This window comes from Xiphophorus couchianus, chromosome 3 (assembly GCF_001444195.1).
Source record: "Xiphophorus couchianus chromosome 3, X_couchianus-1.0, whole genome shotgun sequence".
Lineage (NCBI taxonomy): Eukaryota > Metazoa > Chordata > Actinopteri > Cyprinodontiformes > Poeciliidae > Xiphophorus > Xiphophorus couchianus.
In genome coordinates, this window is record NC_040230.1 from 4,961,776 (window position 1) to 4,987,436 (window position 25,661).

At 38.1% G+C, this 25,661-nt stretch overlaps 1 protein-coding gene across 8 annotated transcripts in view; it reads left to right on the forward strand.

The window, feature by feature from the left end:
- The window catches only part of sema6cb (semaphorin 6Cb), a 159,118-nt gene extending 135,004 nt beyond the window's left edge, over positions 1 to 24,114 (forward strand). For 6 of the 8 annotated variants that reach the window (XM_028012381.1, XM_028012380.1, XM_028012379.1 and 3 more), the window contains 4 exons: positions 1,465 to 1,523; positions 2,218 to 2,268; positions 6,178 to 6,333; positions 19,634 to 24,114. In XM_028012381.1, the coding sequence (XP_027868182.1) occupies positions 1,465 to 1,523; positions 2,218 to 2,268; positions 6,178 to 6,333; positions 19,634 to 20,952 (1,585 nt within the window). In that variant the 3' untranslated portion in view covers positions 20,953 to 24,114. The remainder of the gene's footprint in view (positions 1 to 1,464; positions 1,524 to 2,217; positions 2,269 to 6,177; positions 6,334 to 19,633) is intronic. The other 2 variants (XM_028012385.1, XM_028012386.1) reach the window with 2 other exon arrangements.
- The last annotated feature ends 1,547 nt before the right edge of the window (positions 24,115 to 25,661 follow it).

The window sequence follows — 25,661 nt, forward strand, 5'->3', positions numbered from 1 at the left end:
TTCAATGCACTGTGTGGGAGGATAACTGGCATTGGTGGGAAACTCACCATGGTTAAAGGCGCTAAACTCAATCTCATTACTCAACCATCAAGCGGATGAGTCTGGATGAGCCGTCGATTTCTAATGGATGTGAAAAGGGAAAGATCAAGCATTTATATGAGGAAGAACAGCGTAAAAATTGTAGACTCGTTTTAATCATCACAGCAGAAAGTTGGCTATCAGGCTTTCTGTTCAGTTTGAAACGGTTCAGAAGGTGGATTTGGCTACATCAACATAAAAGTGGCAAGAATTTTTCTGTGAAAGTTATTTTTTTCCATTTGCAGTAGAACACTTCATTGAAGTGTGTCTCAGTTTCTGGGTGTTAAATAAGATTTAATCCAAAGAATATGCTGCTAAGATTAATTAGGCAAGCACTCATATTTATTTATTTGATACATTTTATAGCAAAAATGTTAAGCAAATAGATGTTTCTGACAATCACTGAATGCATTTTTGTTTTAATTATTATTTTTTATGCTTTCTCTAACCAAGTTGACTAAAAACCAGTTGTTTTATTTTGCTTTGTTTTGTTTCTATTATTTTATGTATTTTGTAAAAGGATAAACATCCAATAACTATTGAATAAAAGTCTTGTAGAGAAAATATTTATCTTTCCTTTTCTTCAGTCACTGAGAAGTAGTGCATTGTTTTGTCAATAATGTAATGCTTAACACTTGAGTATCCAAATATAATCAATTTCTTCATGTCAAAATCCATGGTAAACAAACTACTAAAGAGATTGTGACAGTAATTCTCCCATGTCTGCGCGTTTGTTTTCTGTAGATATATATATACAACTCTCTGTATAATCTTTTGATGCCATTAACAGCAGGAGGTTCAGCAGAAGGAAGAATGTCTCCATAAATATCATCGGTAAATGACAGGTTTTTCTGTCAGTAGCTCTGGATCAACACACTTGTCTCTGCACTATTTTTCTCTGACACTCCAGAATCACACACTGAAGCCGTCATTGCAGAGCAGAGAAACTGTAGGTACCAATTTTAACAGTGGTAGCCTTGATGCAGCTACAAAAAGTGCTGCGTACAAGTAAACTGGGAAATAAGTAACCGGGTGCAAGAAAGAAGTCACCCCAGAAAACTACAACTCCTCAAAAATAAACTTTTATAATCTGCTAAATGCTACAGTGGCATTGCAGTCTTGTTGGCAAATTTAATAGCAGATTCTCCCTTCGGTTCTTTGTGCCCCTTTGTCCCAACAACAGAAATGTGCTGACCTTCGCCAGACACAAAACAGATTAAATTGTAGAGTTGTGCACTTACCTTCCGATCTCCAATCAGTCCTCACAGTGAAATCAATTTTGTAAAGAGGTGCTTTGTTTGGGAAGGACATGTCAGTGAAATGGATTGATGTAAATTTACTGACAAGTTTCTTTGTTGCTGTTTGTGTGTGTTTGTTTATGTTCAGAGGCGGGTTTGAACAGGACGTGGAGAACGGCTACCATCAGCATCCTGATACCTGTCACGGTGAGATGGAATCCATTTAAGTGTTAATGTGCAGCAGGTTTTTGTCTGATTAGTGTTAAAGTAGTAAAAGGAGTCCTCCACTTTGGAAATCTGGTGCCTTTTATGATGATACCTCAGCATATTTCAAAGAAATTCCTCAAAATCCCAAGTATCTGTATTTGTGCATTGATCACAGTGAGTTGATCATACCAAGGCTCTGAAGTCTGAAGTTGTGTTTTATGTTTTATGAGTCTCACTGCAACTGTCCCAAACACACCAAAAGGATGTCATATTCTTTTTGGTGTGTTTTCCAGGCGCAGCTGCTTAATTTTGACTTAACTCTCCAAATGATGCTAGTATCCTTCAAACAACTGCTGCTTGCCATCTCCTTCTCATGGATGAATGGAAAACCTACAGCTTGTCATAATACACAGTATATGCCGATTCCCATACAAGGCTGCTTTACAATGGAAGTTCTTCATAGATTTTCTTTAGCTCAACTCAAGTAGCACTTAAGTTGATGTTTAAAAAGCAGTTTTGTCCACTGAACTTTGCCATCTGTGATTTTAGACTTTGTGTCAAACTGTGTTGACCATTTTGTATGTTACATTGTAACATAAACTTGCTTATAAACATGCTGTGGTATATACGTTGGAACAAAATACAGTAACTTATCATACTTTATTATAATAACTTGTATTTTTTTTCATTACAGATGTCTTGGCGACCACACGCAAGCACAACCCAGCACTAGATTCAGCTTTTGGTCAGTGGACTTATTTTTTCTATTTTTTGTTTACATGCTTCTACTGATTTAACAGATCCAGATCATCAGAGTTTTATTTAATTTTATTATTTGAATATATTTTGTTGGTTTTTATCTCTGATACTCGGATGCTATTTTTATGACCATTTTGTAAAATATGGAGTGAGACTCTCATAATTCAAGCATTATTTTCCTAAGAACTATTTTTGGAGTGATTACGTACAAAAACCTCAAAGCCAATTAAAATATTTTTTGGGCTTATTAATATTCACCTCTGCCTTACATTTAGTTTCAGAAGCTCCTTGATTTTGATTCAGGAAGCAAAGATACTTGATTCAGGAAAAGATCCTGACAAAACAGTTTTAAAAAAACAAAGCTTACACACTTTCAGAACTAATGTCAAGGCTTCCCTTTGTGTGAGACTGATTCTGAAATGTGATAACTCACTGCTTTCTTTTAAATTTGGACTTGTTTCCAGATTCTGAGATTAATTCTCAGAGCTCATATGCTCTTGGAAAAACTTCAAACCTACTTCCTCTCTATAAGTGGATGAGCTTTTTCTCTTGCATATCCAGAATGTAAGCATATTTAAAGTTAACAACATGGGAGGTTTCAGAATATTCCAGTGAGGCAGCTAAATGGCTGGAGCCTCTTCTCCTCTCTGCCAGTTTGACAGTTTAAACATTGAAGCCATTGTGTGGGGCATCACTCCTCTGATGGACCAGGAGCTCTGCTGGCCAAGCTGCCTAATGCCCTGTATCAAGAAAGATCATCATCCCTGTCACGTCCCATTACTTCTCCCGCCAGCCAGGCTGAGCAGCTCCTGGCAAAGCCGGAATGGAAAGCAAAATGCAGCGAGGCTGGCGATATCTCATGAGACTGAGTTTGGTGCCATTGGATGCTCTCACAATGCAACATTTGCCTTTATATTTACATCTAAAGCTCCCAATGCGTCATTTTTCAGGGATTTTTAAGTTTTATTTTCAAATAACATGTAATGCCTCATCCGTGCAGCTGATTAGTTTAGCCTATCGTGTTAGAGGATAACAGACATTATGGCTCAGATGAACCATGTTCATCTCTGTTTCGTTGTCTGAAAAGAGGCCTTGTTCTTGCCAAAGCCTTCGCTCTGGACCACTGCAGCCCCTCAGTAAGCCTCCCAACTGGAGGAATTGCCTCTCACTCGATAGGAAGATTTGATGAGCAACCCTACAGCTTAATCCTGCTGGGTTCTCACCACCAAGCTGCTTCACAGCACTGTTTGAAATGCTCAACATGCACCCTGATCCTCAAATGTTGTCTAATTGTTTTTGTTGTTTTGCTTTTTTTGCACTGTTTCACACAATAAGCCTTTTAAGTCTCGCCACTAAAGATCAATTATTGGCTTTTCAAGACAATGAAATGCTCCATATGTTGAACAAAGCTGTTATCACAAGGGGTTCTGTTTCCTGTAAAGAAAAAAAAACGCATACAGGATTCTTGTCTTTCTTTTATGCTTCTGCCACCTACACAATCACAGCAGGCAGAGGAGATTGTGTAAATTAACTTTCTGATCTTGTATCTCATGATACTTGGGGAAAAAATAGGACTTATAAGATTTAACTTTTCTAAAATTTAATTCTGATAGACTATAAACATGATGAGGTAGTGGCGCTGCCGGGGCCAAACACCCTGTGGTGTGAGTTTTTAATTTGCCCAGCACAGATGGTGAAGTGACGGGGCACCTCATTCAGAGTGAACACTGTCAACTGGCTCACAGCGAGGAAGAAAACAATCACTTTCCCTCCAGCCTAAGTGTCAGTGCTGCAGAATGCTAACGTTACTGCTGGCTTATTAGTACTTTAGGGCCAAGCCAAAAGCAGCATGCTGCTCACTGCAGTTTAAAGACAACAGAAAGCTTTTGGTTCTGTCAAGACGTGGAGTGTGTCATTGAAATTAATTTGGTTAATAATACAAGGCCTGTAGCAGATAATGCCCAGCATGTTTCTTGGCATATGTCTTATTCGTGTGCTTGTCTGCTCCAATGTGACAGTTGGGAATAAGCTTGGATGGTAACTCTTAAATGGATTCCTTTTATGCCGAGCTCTTCTCGTCTACGACATTACCTGGGCAACATTATCTTTCTTCTGCTGATGTGATGTCTTTCAACATGCCAGCTCTCAGAGCAGAACCAAGTCCCATCCAGCAGAGAAAAGTGTTTTGCAGTCAGTGCAAGGAAAGGCAAGATTTTATATCGGTGGGCAAGCCATGTAAAGACAGAATGGGTTAATACAATTATGTGAAAGAAGGTGGGTGGTTAAAATTGCAACATATTGTTACAGGTCAGTATCACAGAGCAACAGAGATTATTTGATTTAAAGTAGAAGTAAGCCTTATTTAAAACCATAGCTGACAAATTCTGAAAAATTCCACCAAAGTGGGTGGAGCCAAGACACACTAAGGAGCGTGGCGTGTGGATGAGCCGAGGATTTAAGAACGAGGAAAAGCGTAGCGTAATTTGACATATTGAAATATGGAGAGTGACCAGAGCGAAACTGGTAGTTTAGCCACAGATCAGTTTTTTGAAATGGAGAATTTTTCATTCCCGTTGTCACGGCAGGTTAAGGGAGGCTTTATGGAGCCCAGAAAACCTTAACCTCATCAGTCAAAGCTGCTGGTTCAAGACACTAACTCAACAAACCCGGGGCTATGCTCAATAATATGCTAAACTCACGAGTAATAAAATGCTAACTTGAAAAATACTATCGAACAATACTTGCAACTCCAAATTCCGACTCGCCACAGAGGCATGTGACAGAGTGAGGTGGCTTTATACCTGAACATCAGGCCGCAATGTACACATGATGTACACATGAACCAAGATATTGGAGAATTAAGCTAGTTTACATAAAAATGTCACCATTTCCACAGGAGCATAAGCATATTAAACTCTTATTGACCAATTTATACACCTTATCTGGATAAAAACATTGATATTGTTTAGCTACACTTTAATGCAGACATGCTATTGAAGAAATAAACAAAGAAATTGTATTTTCTGGGTGCATTTTTTTGATACTTGTGACCACATGCAATTCATCACATTACCTTGATATACAGATGCCTGGTAGACCAGAATTTGACAACATCTCACATTTCAACCATGTGATCTGAGCTTCTTTAGTGGATCGAGTGAGACAGTAAACTTTGTTCTTCTCTTCTCTTTCATTCGCAAATGTTTTGTTGCATACAAATTTAACAACCTTATTAGATATTTATATCTATAGATTACATATAAAAGCTGGGGACCATTTCCCCAGCTTTCTACATTGCAAAATGTAGAAAAATCAAAATTGGTTTATATAGAAAGTATATCTGTAAGCATAAAGGATGTATACTTGGAAAAGAAAAATCTTTCTGAGTTCCATCTGGAATATTTGCTACTACTACTCCTCTTGAGCCAACATCTAAAATGGTTTATTGGTACTCCTATCAGCTTTTGGGAAGGGACAATTTGCTTTGAATGCTGAACTGATGTCTGCAACAGCTGCTTATTATTTTACTTGAACTAGTCTGAAACTCATGCATATTCCCCGGTACTAATATTAGACCACCTGCAAGAGTGTGTCCTGTATTAAAGAAACATCTGATCATAGAGGATTTGTTCTTCGTGCATCTGCAGAGCTTTATTTGTTCGAAAATATAAAAATATCCAATGAAGGTAAGGAGAAAACTTCTGATCTGATCTCATTAACTTCTGCTCTGTGTGATCATCATGTTGCTCATCATTACAGGGTGAAGGTTTCTTTTCCACTCAGGACTCATCCTCATTTCTCTAAAGTTTATTCTCCACGCTGTGTCACATTTCACTAATCACTCGCTCTGTTGCCCTCCCTTCCTCCTCCTCCTCCCCCTTCGCTACAACCACAGGGAAGACCACACCCACAAGCGCCAGCACCACCCATCATGGGGCGGCTTTCCCAAAGGAGGCAGGTGACTCTGAAAGAGGTACAGGTCCTGATCGCCTTCCCCCTGTGGGGGAACAAGGGTCACCTGACTCAGAGCCAATCAGTGTGGAAATGGAGGGTAAGGGGGAGGGACATGCGTCCTCTTTGAACTTTGACCTGCAGGGGATTGCACTGCTGGGCCCTGATCGTCTAATTGCACACTTCTAACCAGACTAACCTAAAAAAAAGAAAACTACATAGTGATTCACTCTGGTGCAACAGTTTCCTGTTTACAGCATGTTTTCCTCCTCTGTATCAAGTGAAATATCCATGTTTTATAAACATAATATGAATTTTATAAATAATTTTTTAATGAGAGGGATGATGTTGAGTACTAGTGCCCAGAAACCAGCTCCTGTTTTGGGGCCGTTCAGGGATACAAGTGCTGGTATGCATGCTAATGAATGAAAATGTTATTCCAGGGTGAACAATCATTTCGATTAGCTCACTAACACTTAACTCTCAATCTCAGTGAATGGCAGAAAGCAATGCTAATTAACTTTTATCACCCATATACTTCATTAGTCTCAGCGTTACATGCTGAGATGCATCCCTTCCCAGCCAGCCTCACTTCCAGCTCAGTGTGTGGAAATTGAAGAGCATATTGTTCACATGCAGAGTTAAGCATGACTCCAGAGAAGCTGACCATGAGTCCAATGCACTCAAAATTTCCAAAGGGAATCTGGTGCATTTCAGTGTTTTTAACTCTCGTTCAGCAAACTTCATGATGTAAACAGTACTGTGTTGTTTCAAATGAACTCCACTAATCAAGTAGAGGAGACCTCCTTTAAATATTGCAGTAAACTGGAAAACAAAAATACAAAAAAAAAAAAAAGTTTGCTGCTATAATTTTGCTACAGAACTACCTGAAATAAAATTAAAAAATCATAAATGCCACAGACGATAACAAAGACGGTAGCCTTAATTTTGTATTTAGTTGTTGAACCTTTCCAACAATCGCTGCCAACAAGCTAGGTCTGCACTTCACTACGAGACGTCAGTATTTTCTAACAGCTGGTTTGGCCCACTTTTCCTGTACAAGCTGCTCAAGCTGTCTGAAAGATGTTGCTTCCCCTGTCCTTCTCTATTCTCTATTACGAGATAGTTATACAGAAATATACTATACTGACTTATGTTATTTTTTCTTATGCTTGGCTTAAATCTCTCCTGACTGAATCTTCTTTCTTCAGGGAGACAGGGAACCTCCAGAGCTCTGTTGTATTATCTGTACCGTAAAGGTTAAACAAGATGCTTCATAAAATCGATTACTAGAAGGCTAGAAAGAAAAAAAAAAAGAAAGCTTTTAAAAAGAAAATTCAGTAAAAGCTTCCCAACAACCTGACTCGGTTTAAGACTAAATTTGTGTCAAGATGTTGCTGCAGTCCACCATTGCAATAGTCCATTGCATTGAATAATAAAGCACCTTTGCCGATTTGAGGCCTAGCATTTGACTGCTTTGTTATATACTAAACATTATACATTTTTGGCCATAACTACTGTGACATTAGCAAGTTTTTTAACCTCAAAAAGCTTAAATTGAGAGATATAAACTTTTTTGGCCTCTTATTCCAAAGTTTACAGGTCTTATTGCTGCTGTGTGGACACAGACCATGTCACAAGACCACAAGCCTCAGCAAATAAAAGAAGCTCTCATTCACACAGACAGCCTCTGTGGCTGTAATGTTAGTTTCTAAGACCTAAATAAGAAAAGCCCGTAACAAATAAATAACCAGCAGGAATCTGAACCCAGCAGTCAGAAAACATGAGTGCAGGGAGAATGTGGGATAGGATATAGTGTATGCAGCAGTGCAATCTATTTCTGCCAGAGACTGTGACACTGGCGCTTCAATCAGGAGAGCCGGATGGCTGTGTTGATAATCAGGGAGAGGCGCTGAGCTGGAAGGAACAGCATCCATGTTCTAAGAGGGACTCCTACCTCGCTATTTTCTTGTCTGTTTTTGAACCAGATAACATTTCAACAGTGTCACACATCTCAGCTGGACAAGAGAAAAACATTCCTGAAAATAAAAGTTGCACAATACTGCAGTCAAATGTGACTAAAATGACCACTGTGGTAAAACAGAGAAACACTGCGACCCTTTTATCGTAAAAGTTGTAACATAAATTGACTTTCATAATTAGATTTTAGAATCTACTCTTAGTAATGCAAACTGTAAGCAGATTCACAGAGTGATTTGTCAATAAAATAAAAAACTATGAAGTGCAAAGTTTTGCTTATCTGTCCCTTTTTGGTTTAGGATAAACTGTGGCTGAGAAGATAAAGAGATGGTAATTGTAAAAATGGAAATGGAACAACTCTTCTCTTCAGTACATAAAAAACTTAATCCTCAGCCTGATTATGTCACTATTATTGAAAATGTCCAAATACGCACAAGACACAAATAAAAAACGAAACATCCTTAAAGATAAAAAGAGTATCAAAATAGATTAAACAAGATAACTTTATCATTGAACTCATATTTTAAGCTCTGGTGTTTTTACTATGCTTAGACTTTTCCCAAGGAGCCGTAATTCTTGAATGAAAAATGTAGTTGTTAAATTGATCATCAACCTATTAGTGGCAACCGCATTTCCAGTCTGCTAAATTCTCTCTTCACTCTTCAGAGTCAAAAACATCCTGTCATCTCTGAACTTTAAAAAATATTCACTCAAATGTGTGAACTTACTTTATGCCATTTTAACAACTTATACAACATTCAATGAACCAAGATACTAATACAGACCTCTACGTTTATTGTAAGAGTACCAGTATAAATACATGAAGCAACTTATTTGCTCAAATCCACACAGCTGCATTATGTTATGTAAAGGACTGCAAACTTAGAGGAAAGGCCAGGAACCTGCTGACTTGCGGCTATTTAGAAAAAGGCTAGAAGTCAGTTTGCAGTAGAGCTGCTTCTGACTGGGGAATACGCCCACCTGTTCACTTTGTGTGAACGCAGAAACCTACGCATTAGGACTTAAAAGTTTTAGAGCTCTCTGGTTTGGTCATTCCCTCTGTCTCCAAACCTCTATTAGGATTTAACGTTTCCCCTCCCTCCCTGTATCTTGAGTTTAGATGAGCTAGCGTCAATTAGACTGGACAAAAAAGGGATTAGCTGCTAATTTATCTAACCAGCATAGAGAGATAATGATGATGATGATGATGATGGAGACAAGTCAACCTTGTGCTTTCTGTCTCATTAAAAGAGTACAGAAGGAAAGCTGGGAGTGAACTCAGTCTGAACCTTTTCATGAGGAGAGTCTGGTTTCCTGAGGGGGGACATTGATGCCAGCCAGTCTTCTAAAGAGTTATTTATACATCTAAAGACCATGGCAACAGACACAGACTGGATCATCAGTCACTTAGCTGAGACTGTGGATCCCCTCTAACCACCCTGAAAATATCTAAAACTTCCAGTCTCATCAGGGAAAAAGGCACAAATTTGTGTGGTTTCCGATATGGTGTCTCCATTTTAAGAACCTGTGGAGCTCACATGAAAAATAAAACAGCCTACTGTGGATTGTTAGCAGTACCTTTACTTAATGTTCAGGTTGGTTTTAAGATTTATCTTATGCAAAAAATAAAAATAAATGTAACAACAAAAACAAGCTTTGATTTTGCTTTAATCATGTGTCCGTGTGCTTTAATCATGTCTCCATGAGAAATAAGCTCACAGCATTACAGGTCTTCCACCATGCTCAACAGTACCAAGCTTTTTTCTTTTTCTGTCGCTAAACCCGGCTGGGGTTTTTATTGCCAAATAGCCAGATTTTTATCTTACCACACACACAGTTTCAGCAACATTTAACAAATCACACACTTACATTTATGGTGGTAGGACAGAAAATGACATTTCCTGACATAAATGACAAACAACAGATTGAAATGTAAATGTTATTTAATGGTTATTATCAAGACTTGGTGACCTGTGTCACATCATATTCATACCCAAGGATGACGAATATTAACAAATTACTAATTAGAAGTTCCTAAAAATTATGATCAGATTTAAAAATAAATTATGGATTGAAGAAAATGCTTCAGTTAAATTTATTTTAAAAAGTTTGTATCTACTTTTGTAACATAAATAAATGAAGAAATAAAAATGAAAATTATATATTTTTTTATATATTAAAATTTATTTTAATATAGAGCTAAAAAAATGCTCACCCTAATTACCAAAAGTCCATGTTTTCAGTAGTTTTCCTTTTTGTGTCGTAGTCCCTTTAAGATGAGCTTCTAGCTCAAACTGCTCAAAGTAAAACTGAATGTTAAAATATTTAATACAGTTTTAAATCTTAGAAGCTCATGTTACATATTCTGAGCATGTTCATCTTGGTAGTTAAATGGAGATCAAATCAATTTCACCAAGCTTATCCATCCACACCGACCCACTGGCTGTCTCCTATACATGATTTATCACAAGCCAGCCCTGATGTGCAGACGTACATCTTACTCCTGAAACATCTCTGCTAATGTGAGCCACCCAAATCATTGTCCGCAGTATTATGGTGCCCATTAAAGGCCAGGCAGCACTGGAGCATTTTCCAACTGTCCAGCTCAGCCTCAGCAATTTACATTTTATTATAAATGACATCTGCAAAAGCATAACTCAAGACATGCAGTAAAAACTAACCTAAAAAGCATTGCACATATCAAGCTCTTCATTTTCCATAATCGCCACTAAAATATCTTTTTATGTCAGCTATTTAAACCCAGGTCTGAGTGTCGCTGAAGTCCGCAGGGCCCACAGTGATCAAATCAACCTCTGCAGAAGTCCTGACCCTTCGCTTTGACCCCCTTACTCTTCAATCAGTCTCACTGACCTCTGGGGAGTGTCACTCCCACTTCATCTGCCTGTTTTCCGTTTTTCTGTTTTTAGTTGGACTAACCCTTTTAAGTGTACCTGCCTCCTTTGTTGAATTGACTGTCACTGAACCTCTGCATCATCTTTTTTATAATCTGCCTCACTGAGTTTACAGCCGGTGGTTGAAACTGTGCAGCTGCTTTCTGCAAGTTTCTCCATCTCTTAAAGCTGCAGTTCACGCTGAAGCAAACACTGTACTGCAAAATTTAGATTCTTTTTTATTACTTTTCTCATTTTTGCGTGATACTTATCGGTGCTCAAGTTTAATGAGAGTGGCTTTGGCATGAACTGCCTCTTTAAGTTGGTTGGTGCAGCCGCAGTTTTTCCAGTGCCACTTTTTGCTCTTTAAATACAAATAATGACAATCAAAGTTGCACTGGAAGCAGTTTGTTTGGCCAACCACTGAATGGCTAAATAAACAGCCTATCCTTTTATTTATGGTTTCAGCTGCATGTAATAATAATATTAAAGGACTTTGCATGTGTTTCTGTTAAGTTATTGCTTTATAAATGATAATCCAAGTTTTACTGTACATTACCAAAATGTAATGGTGCACACAATCTAAAAAAAAAAAAGTTTTATCAAAGTAATGTCAGCTTAATGAAATTTAGTGTGCAGTCTGTCCATACAGTTTTCAGAGGTTTACTTTTCCTTTCAATCACTGAAAACCATAATACATTGGAGGTTGGTGTCAACGTGAATTGAATAATCAATATCTCAAATGTTGAATGAATAAAACCTGAAAGGTCTGAGATTTTTCTAATTTTGGGGATGAACAAAAATTACCAAACCCATCTGGACACTGCTTCTTTGAAAGTGATGTCCTACTTAAAGTAAAGATATGAGGCCTTGCAAAAAGATATTGACACTACTTTTGTCTAATTTTTAACATGATTGCAGACGTTAATGTATCTTTTAAAGATTGTAAGAGGTAGTTGAACCTTCATCCCAGTCAAAATTGTTTTGCAACTGCAAACTGGTTTTCTTCCAACAGTCCATTTTATTTAGCACCATTCAACAGTTTCCCAGTCCCTATTAAAGAGGCGCTTCTCCACAGCATGATGCAGTCACCACTATGCCATTAATGACAATAGGCCATAATTTCTGTAAATTTGCCAAAGTAGACAAGTTATCTGAATGGATGTAGATGATGAAAAACCAAAGACAAACCAACAACAGATATCAGATCTTTATGATGCTGTTTGTAATGTTCTCTAACAAATGTCTGCAACTTTCAACACAGCAGCTGCATTCGTAATAACATTAAATTACTCAGTAATTTGTTGCACTGAATTGTAGTCAGCGGTTTTAGAGAGAAGAGGGCTACATAAGAGATGTTCCACACTTCTCAGATTTGTATTTGTAAGACCTTTAAAATCAATTTTCCCTTTTCCTACTTTACAAGTTGGCACTAACTTGCACTGGTCTATCACTTAAATTAGCAGTAAAATACATTGAGTTTTGTGGCTGTAGGGTTACTAAATGTGAAGAAGTTGAAGAGGTGTGAATCCCTTAGCAAGGCATGCCATACATACAGAAACATTTTATTTACTATATAGTTTGGATCATCAGATCCTTTAGCATGGCTAATTTACCAGTATTTAATCAAATATGTAATGAAATATTTACTGTGTATGCATGAGCACACACCAGAATTAAATGAGGTGTTGATTACAACAATTTTTCAATCGGAATGGATGTGTTCAATTTCACCATATCACCCTTACTTGCGTTCTTATTTTTTAGAACTGCATCTAAATGGCTGATTACTGAGGTGGAATATTATGCAAATGCCTAATAACAAGTGTACATGATTGAATTTACTAAGTCAACAGCCAGAATCCTGTACAAGTGCAGCATATACACTCTGTGTAAGTGAGAGTATTTTCACACTGCCACACAGCTTTTTTCTGCATAGACTCAAGTTTGTTAAAACTTTTGCCTTTAATATGTTGCTGGAAGTTTAGCAAACTTTTTTGTTTTTTAAACTGGGGTTTAGAATAGGAAACATGCGCATTTGTTAGAATCTTCAACCTCAGGGTCTCCTTCAACAATTAGATTGTTTTTTTCCATGTGTGGGACAAATAAATCTTCAGCATTAGCAGGCGGAGGGGGAAGAAACACTTATATGCAAAGCCTGGGGCTATATTGTTTCTTTGGCTTCTCGTTGGGATGGAGTACCCATTAATGGAACAATCACTTCTCTGGTAAGCTTGCAGAAGCAGAATCTAATTAGAGCTCATTTTGGAACATCCTCACTTCAGTTGTAAAAATAGAACACAAATTGCTCTGCAGGTTTCACATCATTTAAACACACCCCTGGGACAAGACAGGAACAATCTAAGAGTTGTGTGTGAACCAGAATGTTGTCTTTTTTTCTGGGAATTTCTGGGAATCTTTACTGTGTTCAATATTCAGAACTAAGCAATATTTTAAATTCCAGTTTGATAGACATGTGAAGCTTTATTGTCCTTCAAAATGCAAAAAATGTCCCCACTATTAAGCAAGCATGACACTTCAAACTTTCCTAATTAGCTTTAATTGGTGTCACAGATGAAGGAGCTTCTGGCTGCTGTATTGTTAATGAAGTCAATTAGGGAGCTTGCAAAGACAGCAGTCATTTATTTTATCACACATTTTGGCAATTCCACTGTACTTTGTTTTTAGATTTTGTCACCTGCAGATTTCCATTTACAGAAACCTACACCAATTAGTGAAGCGTGGCACAACGTTCCACTGCTGTGGAAACCCTTCCTCTTTACATAGCCTACCGCGCAGCCTATTTTTATCGGTGTGGATGCAGCCACAGAGTGCATGTTGTCCTATGGCGCTATGGAAATTTTTGTTTTTTTTTCCTGATGGTGGATCACAGTTGCCGCAGAGCACCCGGGTTCAAACCCCAGCTGAGTGACTGTCTGTCATTCACCTCATCAAGTCTCTGCTTCTCACGCTGCCTCAGCCCTTAACCGCTTCTGCTTTTAAAACCTCCTCCTTGCCCTCCTTTGTTCTCTGTTCTTTATTTTGTCATCTTCACTATTTTTTCATTATTTTTGCTTCTGCTCCTCTGTTTCTTGGCTCTATGAGTCCGCTCACATTCGCGTCGCTCTTAAACCAAAGTTGAATTTCATCCCTTCATCTCTTCCTTCTGGCTGTTTCTCTCAAACCTTCCCTGCTTTGCTTCAACTCACGCAGCCCATCTGTCTTTTTTACCTTTTGGCAGGCTTGGATATTGCTATTTTAAACCTTCACTGAGCAGAGACCATGTTGAGTTGACACTGAAATATCATAATGATAGAGTAGAGAACTGACTCACAAGCTGTGTAAACACTGATTGAACCTTGTGAAATTAGTGTAAGAAATGGCATTGAATATGGCTTCTAGAGAAAGTGATCATTTAAGGGAATAAACAGATTTAGAAAGTTATATACAGTGGCAGTGACTTTTATGGAACTAACCTTTAAGTGCATTTATTTCGTGGGGGAAAAATACTATCGTAGCAAATAATCTTTTTTTCATAAAATAACTGTATTGGCCTGTTTCTGCAAGTCACTGGCCACAAAGCCAGTGAGGATCTATACTCATCCTTCCACCATCTTCAGTTTGCAGAATGGTGAGGAAGGTTAAAAAAAATCAATTAAAAAATACTTAATTTATTCTAAAGGGAAAATTAATGCCATCATAACTCATGTAATGCAGTATCTTCAAGGATTTGCTGTGGATGGGGATGCTTTGGGCAGGAAGGATCTCTGTTAGCAGTTTCTCTCAATTTTTATCGGTGTGGATAAAAACACAGATTTGTCTTGCAACAAATCTGAAGGGGCCTCTGACTGAAGACTGTTGCTGTATGATACTCTTATGACATGCTAACAGCTCAGTATCCAGGCAACAGATATATTTCACAGTAACAGATCCTGGATGACACCAGCAGTTGTTGGCAAGCACTGCTTATCCACCTCATTTGCTTTTGTTGCTCCTCTTTAAATCTCTGGTTTTAGAAAACCGGGCAGAGAGATGTTGGAGTCAGGGATATGATCCGTGCCTAAAAAACATGTAAAGCCCACCATTCAGAGAACTGAGGGACTTTTTACGGTCACAAGATCTCCATAATAACCACTTGATGTCAGGGGAGGCATGAAAGTTTTGTTGTTGTTGTTGTTTTGCTTTTTTTTTGTCCTAACATAACAAATATAGATGGTTGGGAGTTTGCTAAAGACTACAGTCCAGTAAGCACTTCAGTTCAGTTCAAAATGTTATTGACCCTCAGGGATATCATTGGTTTATAGCAGTGATTAATATGAGACTGAGATTGAACTTTTCAATAACACTGCAGGGGTTTTGGATATGAAAAAATAATGAATTTATTGGAAATCAATTCATATCTGCAGTTCAGCATAAGGAATGATCTGTCATACTGTGGGCCAGTTTCTCATTCAAAGGTCCTGAAAACTTCTGATTGGAATGTATGGCCATATCAACAGGTAGTAATAACCTTACCTGACATTTGTTTAAAAAAAAAAAAGTCATTTCTTGGGATGTTTCTTCTTCACTACTACACTCAGTTTAAAAGTTGGACTTTTTTCTATATGTTCCAGCATATAAAAACTGACTGCAGTGAAAGATGAATATATCTTAAACAAGGGTGCCAAAATATGTGACCAGAGCCGTATGTGTACTGGTGTGAAAACATAGGAGGCAGCTCAGAGAATGTAATGTTGGTAGATAAACATGGCTATTACTTCCATTGCGCCAGTTAGCTGCTTTCCTCGCTCTCAGGGTATTAATTTCACTGTGACTGGTGGCACCATATGTCCCACATAGCCCTTGATGGAGTCATCCAGCCTGCTCATGAAACATGTTGTGACAGGCTGTTCATAAGCTTGGGTTTTGTTTACCTCTGCTGCGTGTTTCACCCCCTCCTGTTGTGCCACTTGAGTCATAGCCTTCAACCAGGAGGAACACCTCAACAGGCCTGTAGCTACAGTTTAAGGAGGTGGTGCTGAGGTCCAGTGGGAGCAGATGACTCACAGAGCCCAGGGAGACGTCAGGGTGACTAAAGCCAGGCGCACACTGAGATGAGAGCAGACTTTCACCATCTCATGCGGTCAGCATCACCACCGGCACCCTGATCAGTTAGATCTAAGATCTTTGAAGCTCAGAGAGGCTTCAGAGCTGATTGGTTGCTATTGTAATGAGGCAAAAATCATGCAAGATTAAAATTTGATGTATTAATAGGCTTATCATCAGCATCACTCTTGATGGCACTTCACTCCTTTCAGTAGAATTATGATTTATGACTTCTTAATGTGGGGCAGTCATAGGAATACATGACCCAAGAATTCAAAACTTTTAATTAAACTTTCTGTTTAAATCATTCATTCAAAGGTGACAGTGCATGGCAACATCTTAGCTGGAAAGCACCTGATGATTAGATTTCCATCACATCTTAACACCATGCCATCAGCCAAATTAAACCCTTCTTGTCTTGCCATATTGATTATATCCAGGGTGTCAGATGCTGTTTGTTGGAAAAAATGAGATTAGATTTTATCTGTTTGTACTTTTGTGAGCTTGAGAGGGTAGTTAAAGGAGTTACATCAAGTCGAATGAGTGAAACATTCTCTGTTCAGCATCACAGATGCATGCAAATATTTGGGCACCTGTCAGACAAAATTTCACCACAATTTGGAGTAGTAAAATAAAAAGAATTGACATACAAAGTATATACAACCCACAAAATGCGGGTTCTTTTAGAAGTTCATGCAGATGCATATGGATTCAATTTTCTGTGGTGAAATGAAGTTTTGTTTTGATCTTTTTTCAATTCATACAGCTGACCATTTAAAGTAGTTTTCTATTTTACACATAGGCAACTTTCAGAAAAAGTGGTTATCTGACTCCAATAAATAAGCAGGAAGTAGTCTATGGCCTCTTTGCTTTTTTTTTCAGAGATCATAAGCAGTCATATTTCATTAACAGGCCCACTCATGCATCAAAAGCAAAGGAGATACAAACAGGGTGAAAATCAATGTCAAATTTAGCAGTACATATTTTATAATTTTCAGAAAACAGTTTGAGAAATGCAAATCTCAAACTGAATCAAGACCACACAAAAAACAACCCTAACCTCTCTACTGTAAAGATGTAAAAGTCTAGGCAAATATGGCCTTCAATGGCCGGCCATCAGCAGTAATTATGACTTTTATCCCCATAGCAAAAATCAAACATGTATTAGGAAGAGAGGAGCTCAAAACTGTATGCAGAAAAAAGATTATTAGAGCAACACTTTTGAAACTGTAAATCATAAATGTTATGCCTTGGAATGGTTTTCCAGCCAGTGGGACTAGAGCAGTTCTTTTTGAGAAGAAAGAATTGATTAATATAAAAACAATCTGGCATATATTCTACATGCAAATGTCAAAGATCTAGCAAATGAATGGGGAAAAAAGGAAGCATGACAATCAGTTAGGTTAACTTTAGTAAATTTGTGAAGAGGGTAATGATCTCTAAATCCTCTAATACTCCCTACCAGGTTACTGCAGAGGCAGAAAAGTGAGGGTGTTTACAATGATCCACAGTGTATCATTGTAAGAAAAACCGAAAGAGATCAATGGTAGAAAGAAAGTGCAAGAATTTCACAGAACCCAAAGAGTTTCACTGAAATCGTGTTTGAAAATCCTCCAAACAAGAGTTTGAAGATTCTTCGTTGGCTGAAGGACGGTGTTTAGATGCTGTGGTCTTTGCCAAAGGGACTGTTTGTGAAATCACAAATCTTATTGGCAAAACAAAATCTCTCAACCCTTGTTCTGAACCTTTTGGTTTTAGAATATTACACATTTAAGTGAAAATATGCAAGTATTTGTTTTTAATATCATGAAAAGCTCTTAATAAAATATAACTTATATCATGTATTTCATGCTCATTTATATATAATGTGAGGCTAGGACTTTGACACATTACTTTTGATTAATTACATTTTAATGCATTAAAAGTTTTAACACATTTCATTTACAAAGATTGTAAAAGCAATTTCTAGTACGCCCATAAATCTGACGATGGATGACAAAGTAGCTTCTCTTGGCCCCCAGGGGAATAATTTTTGCTTCAAAAAATTGATTTGATAGGATGTTGGAAAAACCTATTATGTGCAAGTTGTGCAAAGAGGAGTTGGTACCTTTAAACTTTTTTAATGTGTTCCATCATTAATATCAAGTTATCAGTAAGGGTAATTTTGACTAGTCCAAAATTTTCCATCCTTTTAAGTCTTTTATAAGTCAGTGTTGTCGCAGCTTAACATTTTAAATGAATTTGTATTTGATTGCTACATATCCAACAAACAAATTCATTATAATTCATAAAATTGATTTGGATAAAGACTAATTTGCTCTTCATTGGCACATTAAATCAACCAGTTTGCCAAAAACAGATATGCAATCAGATGATTAACGCTTCATTTTTTCTTACGTGTGTGTGTTCAAATAAGATTTCCAAATAAATGAGACATTTATTTAACGGAAAGTTTGTGTCACTTATTGAAACAAACATTAAAATCTAATGCAGACCAAATTATTGAACTACCCCCATCATCATCATTTTATGCATCTCATACGGTATCATTAGACTTAATTGTTTTCTGTTTTCTTCTGCAAAGCTTTCATTAACTGTATAATTTTTTTGTTTGCAACACCTGCATCCCTCCTCCCCGCCACCTGACTGCTTCTCTGCCAGCCTCCTACTGCAGACTAATCAGTTTCACAGAAACTGTCATTAAGGGTGGAAAAGAGGGCCTGACACCACAGATGGCAGCAGCCTTTTGCAAATGAGCTCTGATTATGAGAGGTGGCAGGTTTCACTCTTCTCAATCATCTCTGCCTTTCACGCCATTAGGCAAACACAGTGTGAGGGTCACAACAGCCCAACACATTTCCATGGTAGATTTACTTCATCTCAGTAGCCTTGAGATTTTAGTGCAATGCTCCACAAATGCCCCAATGACTTTAAGAAAAGTATAACAACCTCATTTTAGTCCATGTTGGCAAAGTCACCACACTTTGTGAACTATTGGACAAAGCTGTTATTTTTGGCTTGTTCATCATAACCAGGTGCTCTTGGTCCTGATCCTCGCATTGGAAATCAGTCTGTGAAAATGACATGAGGTTCCTGCTGCTGTGCTTTCATCAATATTTAAAGCTCTAACTCATCTCAGAGCTGACTCTCCAACTGAGGAGCTCTTAGCCTCTGCCAGTCTGAAGGGAAGCACTGTTCCTAGAAAAGCAGGTTGTATTGATCTGTTAACAGTTGAAGGAGAAGAGGCCAGAAGCTTAGTTCAAACACCTGTCCCATGCTGTTTCTCACATACAGAAGCCTAATTACAAATACAACCGATCTGTCCCACTTGATACCTGATATACTAAATCTTCAGAGTTTTTTTTATTTTTTTTATTGTATTTCATCTCAATCTGAAATACTCTAACTAAAATGTCTTTTTCTTAATTGTTTTTCATTTTAAAGGTGTGAGACGACCCTCAGAGCTGGACCGAACCAATCACAGTGTCCATTACACCCTTCTGATCGCTTGTGTTTTGGTGGCCTTTGTCCTTGGAGCTTTTGTCTCTGGGTTTCTCGTCTCCTGTTACTGTAACCACACAAGTCACAAGTCCAAAAAGTTATCAAAGGATCCAGAAGCCCCAATCCCACATGCTCTGTCTCTTCGGAGTCTGGCAAAGCTCAATGGTCTCCTGGACAGCCAGAGTAAAGAAGACAAGTTGGAGGTATCATCTCCAAAGATCTACAACTCCTTATTTACCAATGGTAAGGAGCATCACCCAGCAAGGAGATTTGGTCATCATGGAATGACAATGGGGGACCTGGTTCATCCTCACCATCATCACCTCCATCCTTCCTCAGAGTTATCTGGTTTGCCTACACCAGACTCAACCCCAGAACTCCCCATTAAAAGCATGAAAGCCTTTAAGAACCAGTGGGAGAAGAACCAGAACTGCAACAATGCAAAGGAACCAAAGTCTCACAACATAAGCTCCAGGCCCAGTTCAGCCCTGCTTCCCCAGCAGGTTTTCCCTTACTCCCATGGCCTCTCCAATGGACATCCAGTAGTTGGTCACCTGCATCCCGAGGAACGCAAAATCCACAATGTTGAACGTGTTTTAGCTCAGCCTTACCCCAGCTACCCTCAGAAGGTGATGGAGGTTACGTCTCTGGATGAGCTGCTCAAACACATTCATGATCCAAACGGCAGCAAGACCTCTCAGTTAATGAGTCCATCAGGCCTGATGGCCTGCGGAGGTGGTGGACAGCTCGTCTTTGCCAACCGAATTCAACCTCAGATTCCTGAGACAGAATCGGCGCCGTACTACAGCTCATCCACTCTACCACGGGACAGTCTCACCCGTCGCATGGATGTTCCTCCTGACATCCCCTCACACCATCAGTCCACTTTGGAGCGGAGGCACTCCTCCCAGCGGCACTCGCTGATTTCTGCAGCTACCAAAATGCCCAGTGCAGGTGCAGTAGGCGGCGGAGGAATGATTCCCCGCCAGCACAGCTTCAGCCAACGAAGCGGCGGACCTCACCAGCCGCCACCACTTTTGGCACGAATGAACTCTACAGGCAGCGCTTGCGAGGTTCACTATCCCCTCATCCCAAATGGGTACCTCGCACGCCAGCATAGCTATACTGGTGAACAGCACGACATTCAGCACCGAGGCGCAATCGTCCGCCGGTCATCCTCTCTCAAACCAGATGTCCCTCCAAAACCCCTGTTCATACCTGCCACATCCCCAGTTAACGAACAGGGCAAGTACAACTACTGAGAAAAAAACCTCCTGGACTAGAGGAAGTTGCTCTCATTGTGTCATCCGTGAGGAACTTCTCTTTGTTGAAATGCTCTGGGTTTGAGGTTGCAGACCCTGATCAGACAATACAACAAATTGCGTGGTAGCACGTCTCACTGTGGACAAAAGCCTCAACCAAACTTATTTCTGCTTTTTTCGTTTTGTTTTGTCCAACAAATATCTTTGTACCATATTGGTATTGTTCAGCTTCTTGCTAATTATAGAACTGCCGACCTTGGTGACGTGATGCCACCTTGTTATAATAGGCTGCCAATGTCCTCAATGTGGATTTACAATGCAACTCAGCTTTTGGACAAGTTGATGACGGACAAAACTTGACTCATCACTCATCCTGAAGACTTAAAAGCCAGAGGCTCCTGCAATGCTTCAGTTCATGCTTTTGCTTAACCTTTTTTGATGTAGTGTTTGTATCCAGTCCCCTCCCACCCCACCCTCGAATGTGTTTATATTATGCATGTGTGTGTATATACAGTATATGTGTGTTTATATCCACACTGTATATGTATACATATACATATGCAGTATTTGTAACCTGTGGTGAAAATTCAACAAATTCCCCTGAAAGTATGTTTGTCTTTGCCTTACTTGTACACTCTGTTTGGCCATAAGAAACCTTCTCGCCTAGAAATAAATGGGAGACACCAAACCTTGCAGAAACAAAATTTGACAGCTGGCTTAAGATACTTTAGCCATGCACATACAACAAAAATACATCTCCATACCTGATTCCCTTGACTTATTTCCCCTCGTTTTCTTTTATCAGCTGATGTCATGTCAAAAGTGACAAACTTGGGTCCATTAATGTTCCTAAGAATGTTTCTCTAAAATTGGTGCTTAAAAAAAGGAATATAAACAAGACTATATACTTTTGGACCTAGAAAACATGACAAACATGACACAGCGCAAAACAATGGACTCCAGTTATTCTAGGTATTAACTTTGTGGCTATTGGTTGTAAATAAAGAAATAATTACTAGCCAAATTTTAACTGTATGTGTAAATGTGTGCCTTATTTAATAATTGTGTGTTAACTGGGGTTGCGGGAGGGTTAACGCAAGGGGCTCAAATGGCTACTATGCTACAGTATATTGTAGGTGTTTGATTTTCTACCGTTGTCACTATTGTTTCTGTGAAGAGTTTCATTCCAGAATGAAAGATCCAGAATATATTCTTGTCACCTAATTGGACAAAACCTAAAGGTAGTGATACATTCTTAGTAACTGTCTTATGTTTTGCATATTTAGAGTAATATTTTTTTTACCCAAGACTTATTTTGAAAATGTGCCATTTTTAATTCGAAGATGTGTAAACAAAAGACAATATTTTTGCAGACTCATGCAGTGTTTTGGAATGAAACGGCTTCATTTTTTCCTGATTTTCCTCTCTTAAATTGTTGGACTGGAGGCTTGTTTTGGAGGAGTGTTGGGCAGAGATAATGCACAGCCTGAGACTGAAGACATTCATGTTTGACTGTCTATGTATTGGGTCATCTTTCCTGTAAGTGCCATTGCTTTAAGCGTTTGTTTTTTGTGTGTTTTCTTAAGTTTAAAAAGGTGAAGTTCAAAGTTCCACATGTAAGCTCATGAATATCAATTTCTGTGGCACATTTAGGTTTAATGTAATGTTTTATTTTCCCAAACATATTTATTCTGATTGAACGTAATAATTTTGGATTTGCCCAGTCATAGTCCTAGCAAATGTGTAGAGGGGCCTAAAAATTATGGTGATGATAAAGAGTCTTTCCAACCTCAAAGACTTTGAGCTCATCACCAAAGATAATTTACCAAAACAACACAGCAATCTTGCTGTAATCCCAATAAGGATTCAACATTCCTTTTGAGAATGTTGGAAATATCTGGTTTCAACAGTTAAGTTTAATTGTCTTCTTCATGAAAGAAAACTTCTTGGTTGAATCCAAATAATTCTGAATCTACATCTGCCAGGTGTATGAATAATTCTGAGCCATAATAGGGCAACGATAGAAGTCACAGGTATCTCATTTAGTTAAACATAAAGTTGAGGCTTTCTCATTCTGTTAAACATTTAGCATTTATTTGTGAAACAGCTGTTTTCCAATGTCCTGTTACTGTTTTTTTTATGAAAAGGAGAAAACAGAGAATGCTCCCCAGCTTCAGATTTTTGTGTCATCTTTAAAAATACAGAGAAGAATCCCACAGAAGTGCAACACTCTGTCATCCGACAAGCAGATTGTTCCTTGTTTAAACTGCTGGGAATTGTTTGGGCTACATGCTGCCAAAAGTCTTTCTTGTTTTAAGGATTTACATCAGAAAGAGTGATGCAGTTCGACTCTGCCTCTGACATATCGACCCTTCCAAACCCACCAGTGATAGACTTTTCAGAAAAGTCCCTACACTCAAGGTTGACTGAAACCATGATCAGTTCCATAAAAACCATCTGTGTGCCATTTAACACCTCAAAGATAAATGTTTTCTGACTGAGTTAAGTTTGCATATGTCAAACCAGAGAGGCAGAGTTTAATATTTGTACCAATTATTCTGTAAGATGAAAGGAAAACAGGGCTCATTTGGATATCAACAAGCACCAGTGCATTCAACATCCTTTCAGACAACATATAATAGAATAATAACATGAATTGCGGCAGCTACACTGTTGAAGTGGAACTGTTATGTTTTTTTAAAAACCTGCTGGTCATAGGTTGAATGAAAAGTGGAAGTCTCACCTCTAAAAGCTCTGTCAGTATTTGATTTTGTGTAAATACATTATCTCTGGGCGGGATCTCATTTCAGTATTATGTTTTTCTCTTTGATTTCCTGGCTATGCCTCTTGACTTCTTATAAATTTGGTTTCACAAAATACCATTATATGTCTCTTATAATAGGAATAAATAAAATGCTAAATATAACTAATCTCTTCAGTGTGAATGTGTCAAAATAATGCTTGTAAGATCCCTCTAGGTGATGACTACACAGTCTGCAATGTCACGCAACGGACCCTTTTAGTCACAGAGTATCATGTCATCTGCGCTCTAAAGGGACAATGCTCATAAGCACAACACTGGGAATCATGATTATCCTTGAAATGGTAAGTTTTGTCCTCTTGAGATTTATTCTATTCTGTCTGGATTAAACTTTTGGTAAATATAACAGAAACATTCTGCAGATGAAAGCAGAGATGACAATACCATGGCATTGAAGATGGATCCAATACATTTCCTTTCTAGCTCCAAAATAGCTTTATCAAGTTTACATTGAAGTGAAGCATTTGTCTTAGTGTTTCTTATCTTGTCATCAATGTTGAACACATTTTATCTTTGTCAAAAGCAGGGATCTCAAACTGCAGTCTTCGAGGGATGATTTCTTGCAACTTTTAGATGTGTTGCTCAAAGAAATCCAAATCAAATGGTTGGATTACCTCTTCAGGATGTCATTAACAGAGTCCTGCTAATGATCTAATTCATTCAGGTGTGCTAAAGCATTAAACAAATCTGAAAGTCGCAGGACACTGGGACTCAAAATTTGGTTCTAACACAAGCAAATGAAGCATCTTTTGTGACACATCAAGTCCAGTTATGTCTATAGAGTATGTGTTTCACTACTGACATGCCCTAGCATTGGATTGAGTGTCTGTATAAGGATGGAGAGAGTAAAATTTAGTTGTGTTCTGTTTAACGACATTGCAATTTATTTTTGATTTTGACATATCATTTGTTTCAATGCTTGATAATTGGTTAACCATCTTGTACTAAAAGCTCAGTGCTTCTATAGACAGTATGAATGTCACCCAGTGGACAAATTTGTTTCAAATGATGATATATTAACATTGTTTTATTTGATGATAGATTTTTTGGCTTTTTACAATTATTGTTCATTTTCTTCCAAATAAATATCTGATTCTTTCACAACACAGGTTTGAAAGCATGCATTTATATAAAACTGTAGACATGTCAAAATGGGAACAATAAATGGATTAACACTTTGACTTTAAAATTTTGCAATTTGTTGGATGATAAAAGTAGTTATTTCACAATTTTTGAGAGCTTCATTGTACAAGTGCTCCATTTTGATTAAACTTAAGTGCAATCTCCATTGTGACTGTATTATCTGAAAAGTTAGTGTTTAAATAGAAAGATTACAGTCAGAAAATTGCAGGAATGTTTGATGAACTGGCATTAGGAGTTTTGGTGGAGATGCACTGAGAGTGTGTACAGGTGTATCGTTCTTTACGCACCTTCTGTGCAACTACAGCTTCCAGCTATTCGTAGAAGATAGATACATTAGGCAGTAATTAGCTGGCACATTGTCAGCACAGTATAGCACCATACGGGGAATAACAATGCCTGGTGGATGGTCTACTAGCAACATTTGGCTGTGTAAACGGCTAATATTATTGAACAAATCAGTCAGTGTTAAATTTCAACAGGGTATTTTAACATTTGTTTTTTTCTGGGAGACAGATTGCATTAAATAGATAAAGGATTTATTTAATACTTCACTCCCATTCTTCCTTTTGGGAGAGCTTGTAAAACTCTTCAATTAGCATCAGCTTTACTTGGATCTTTTGGATAGTTTATTATGACAACTGTGGATTTAATGAGAAAGAAAATATATAAATTAAATTTAGATTTGAGTTAGGCAATTATCAGAATACATGCTATTTCAACTAGATAAAATGGCCTCTTTAAAATC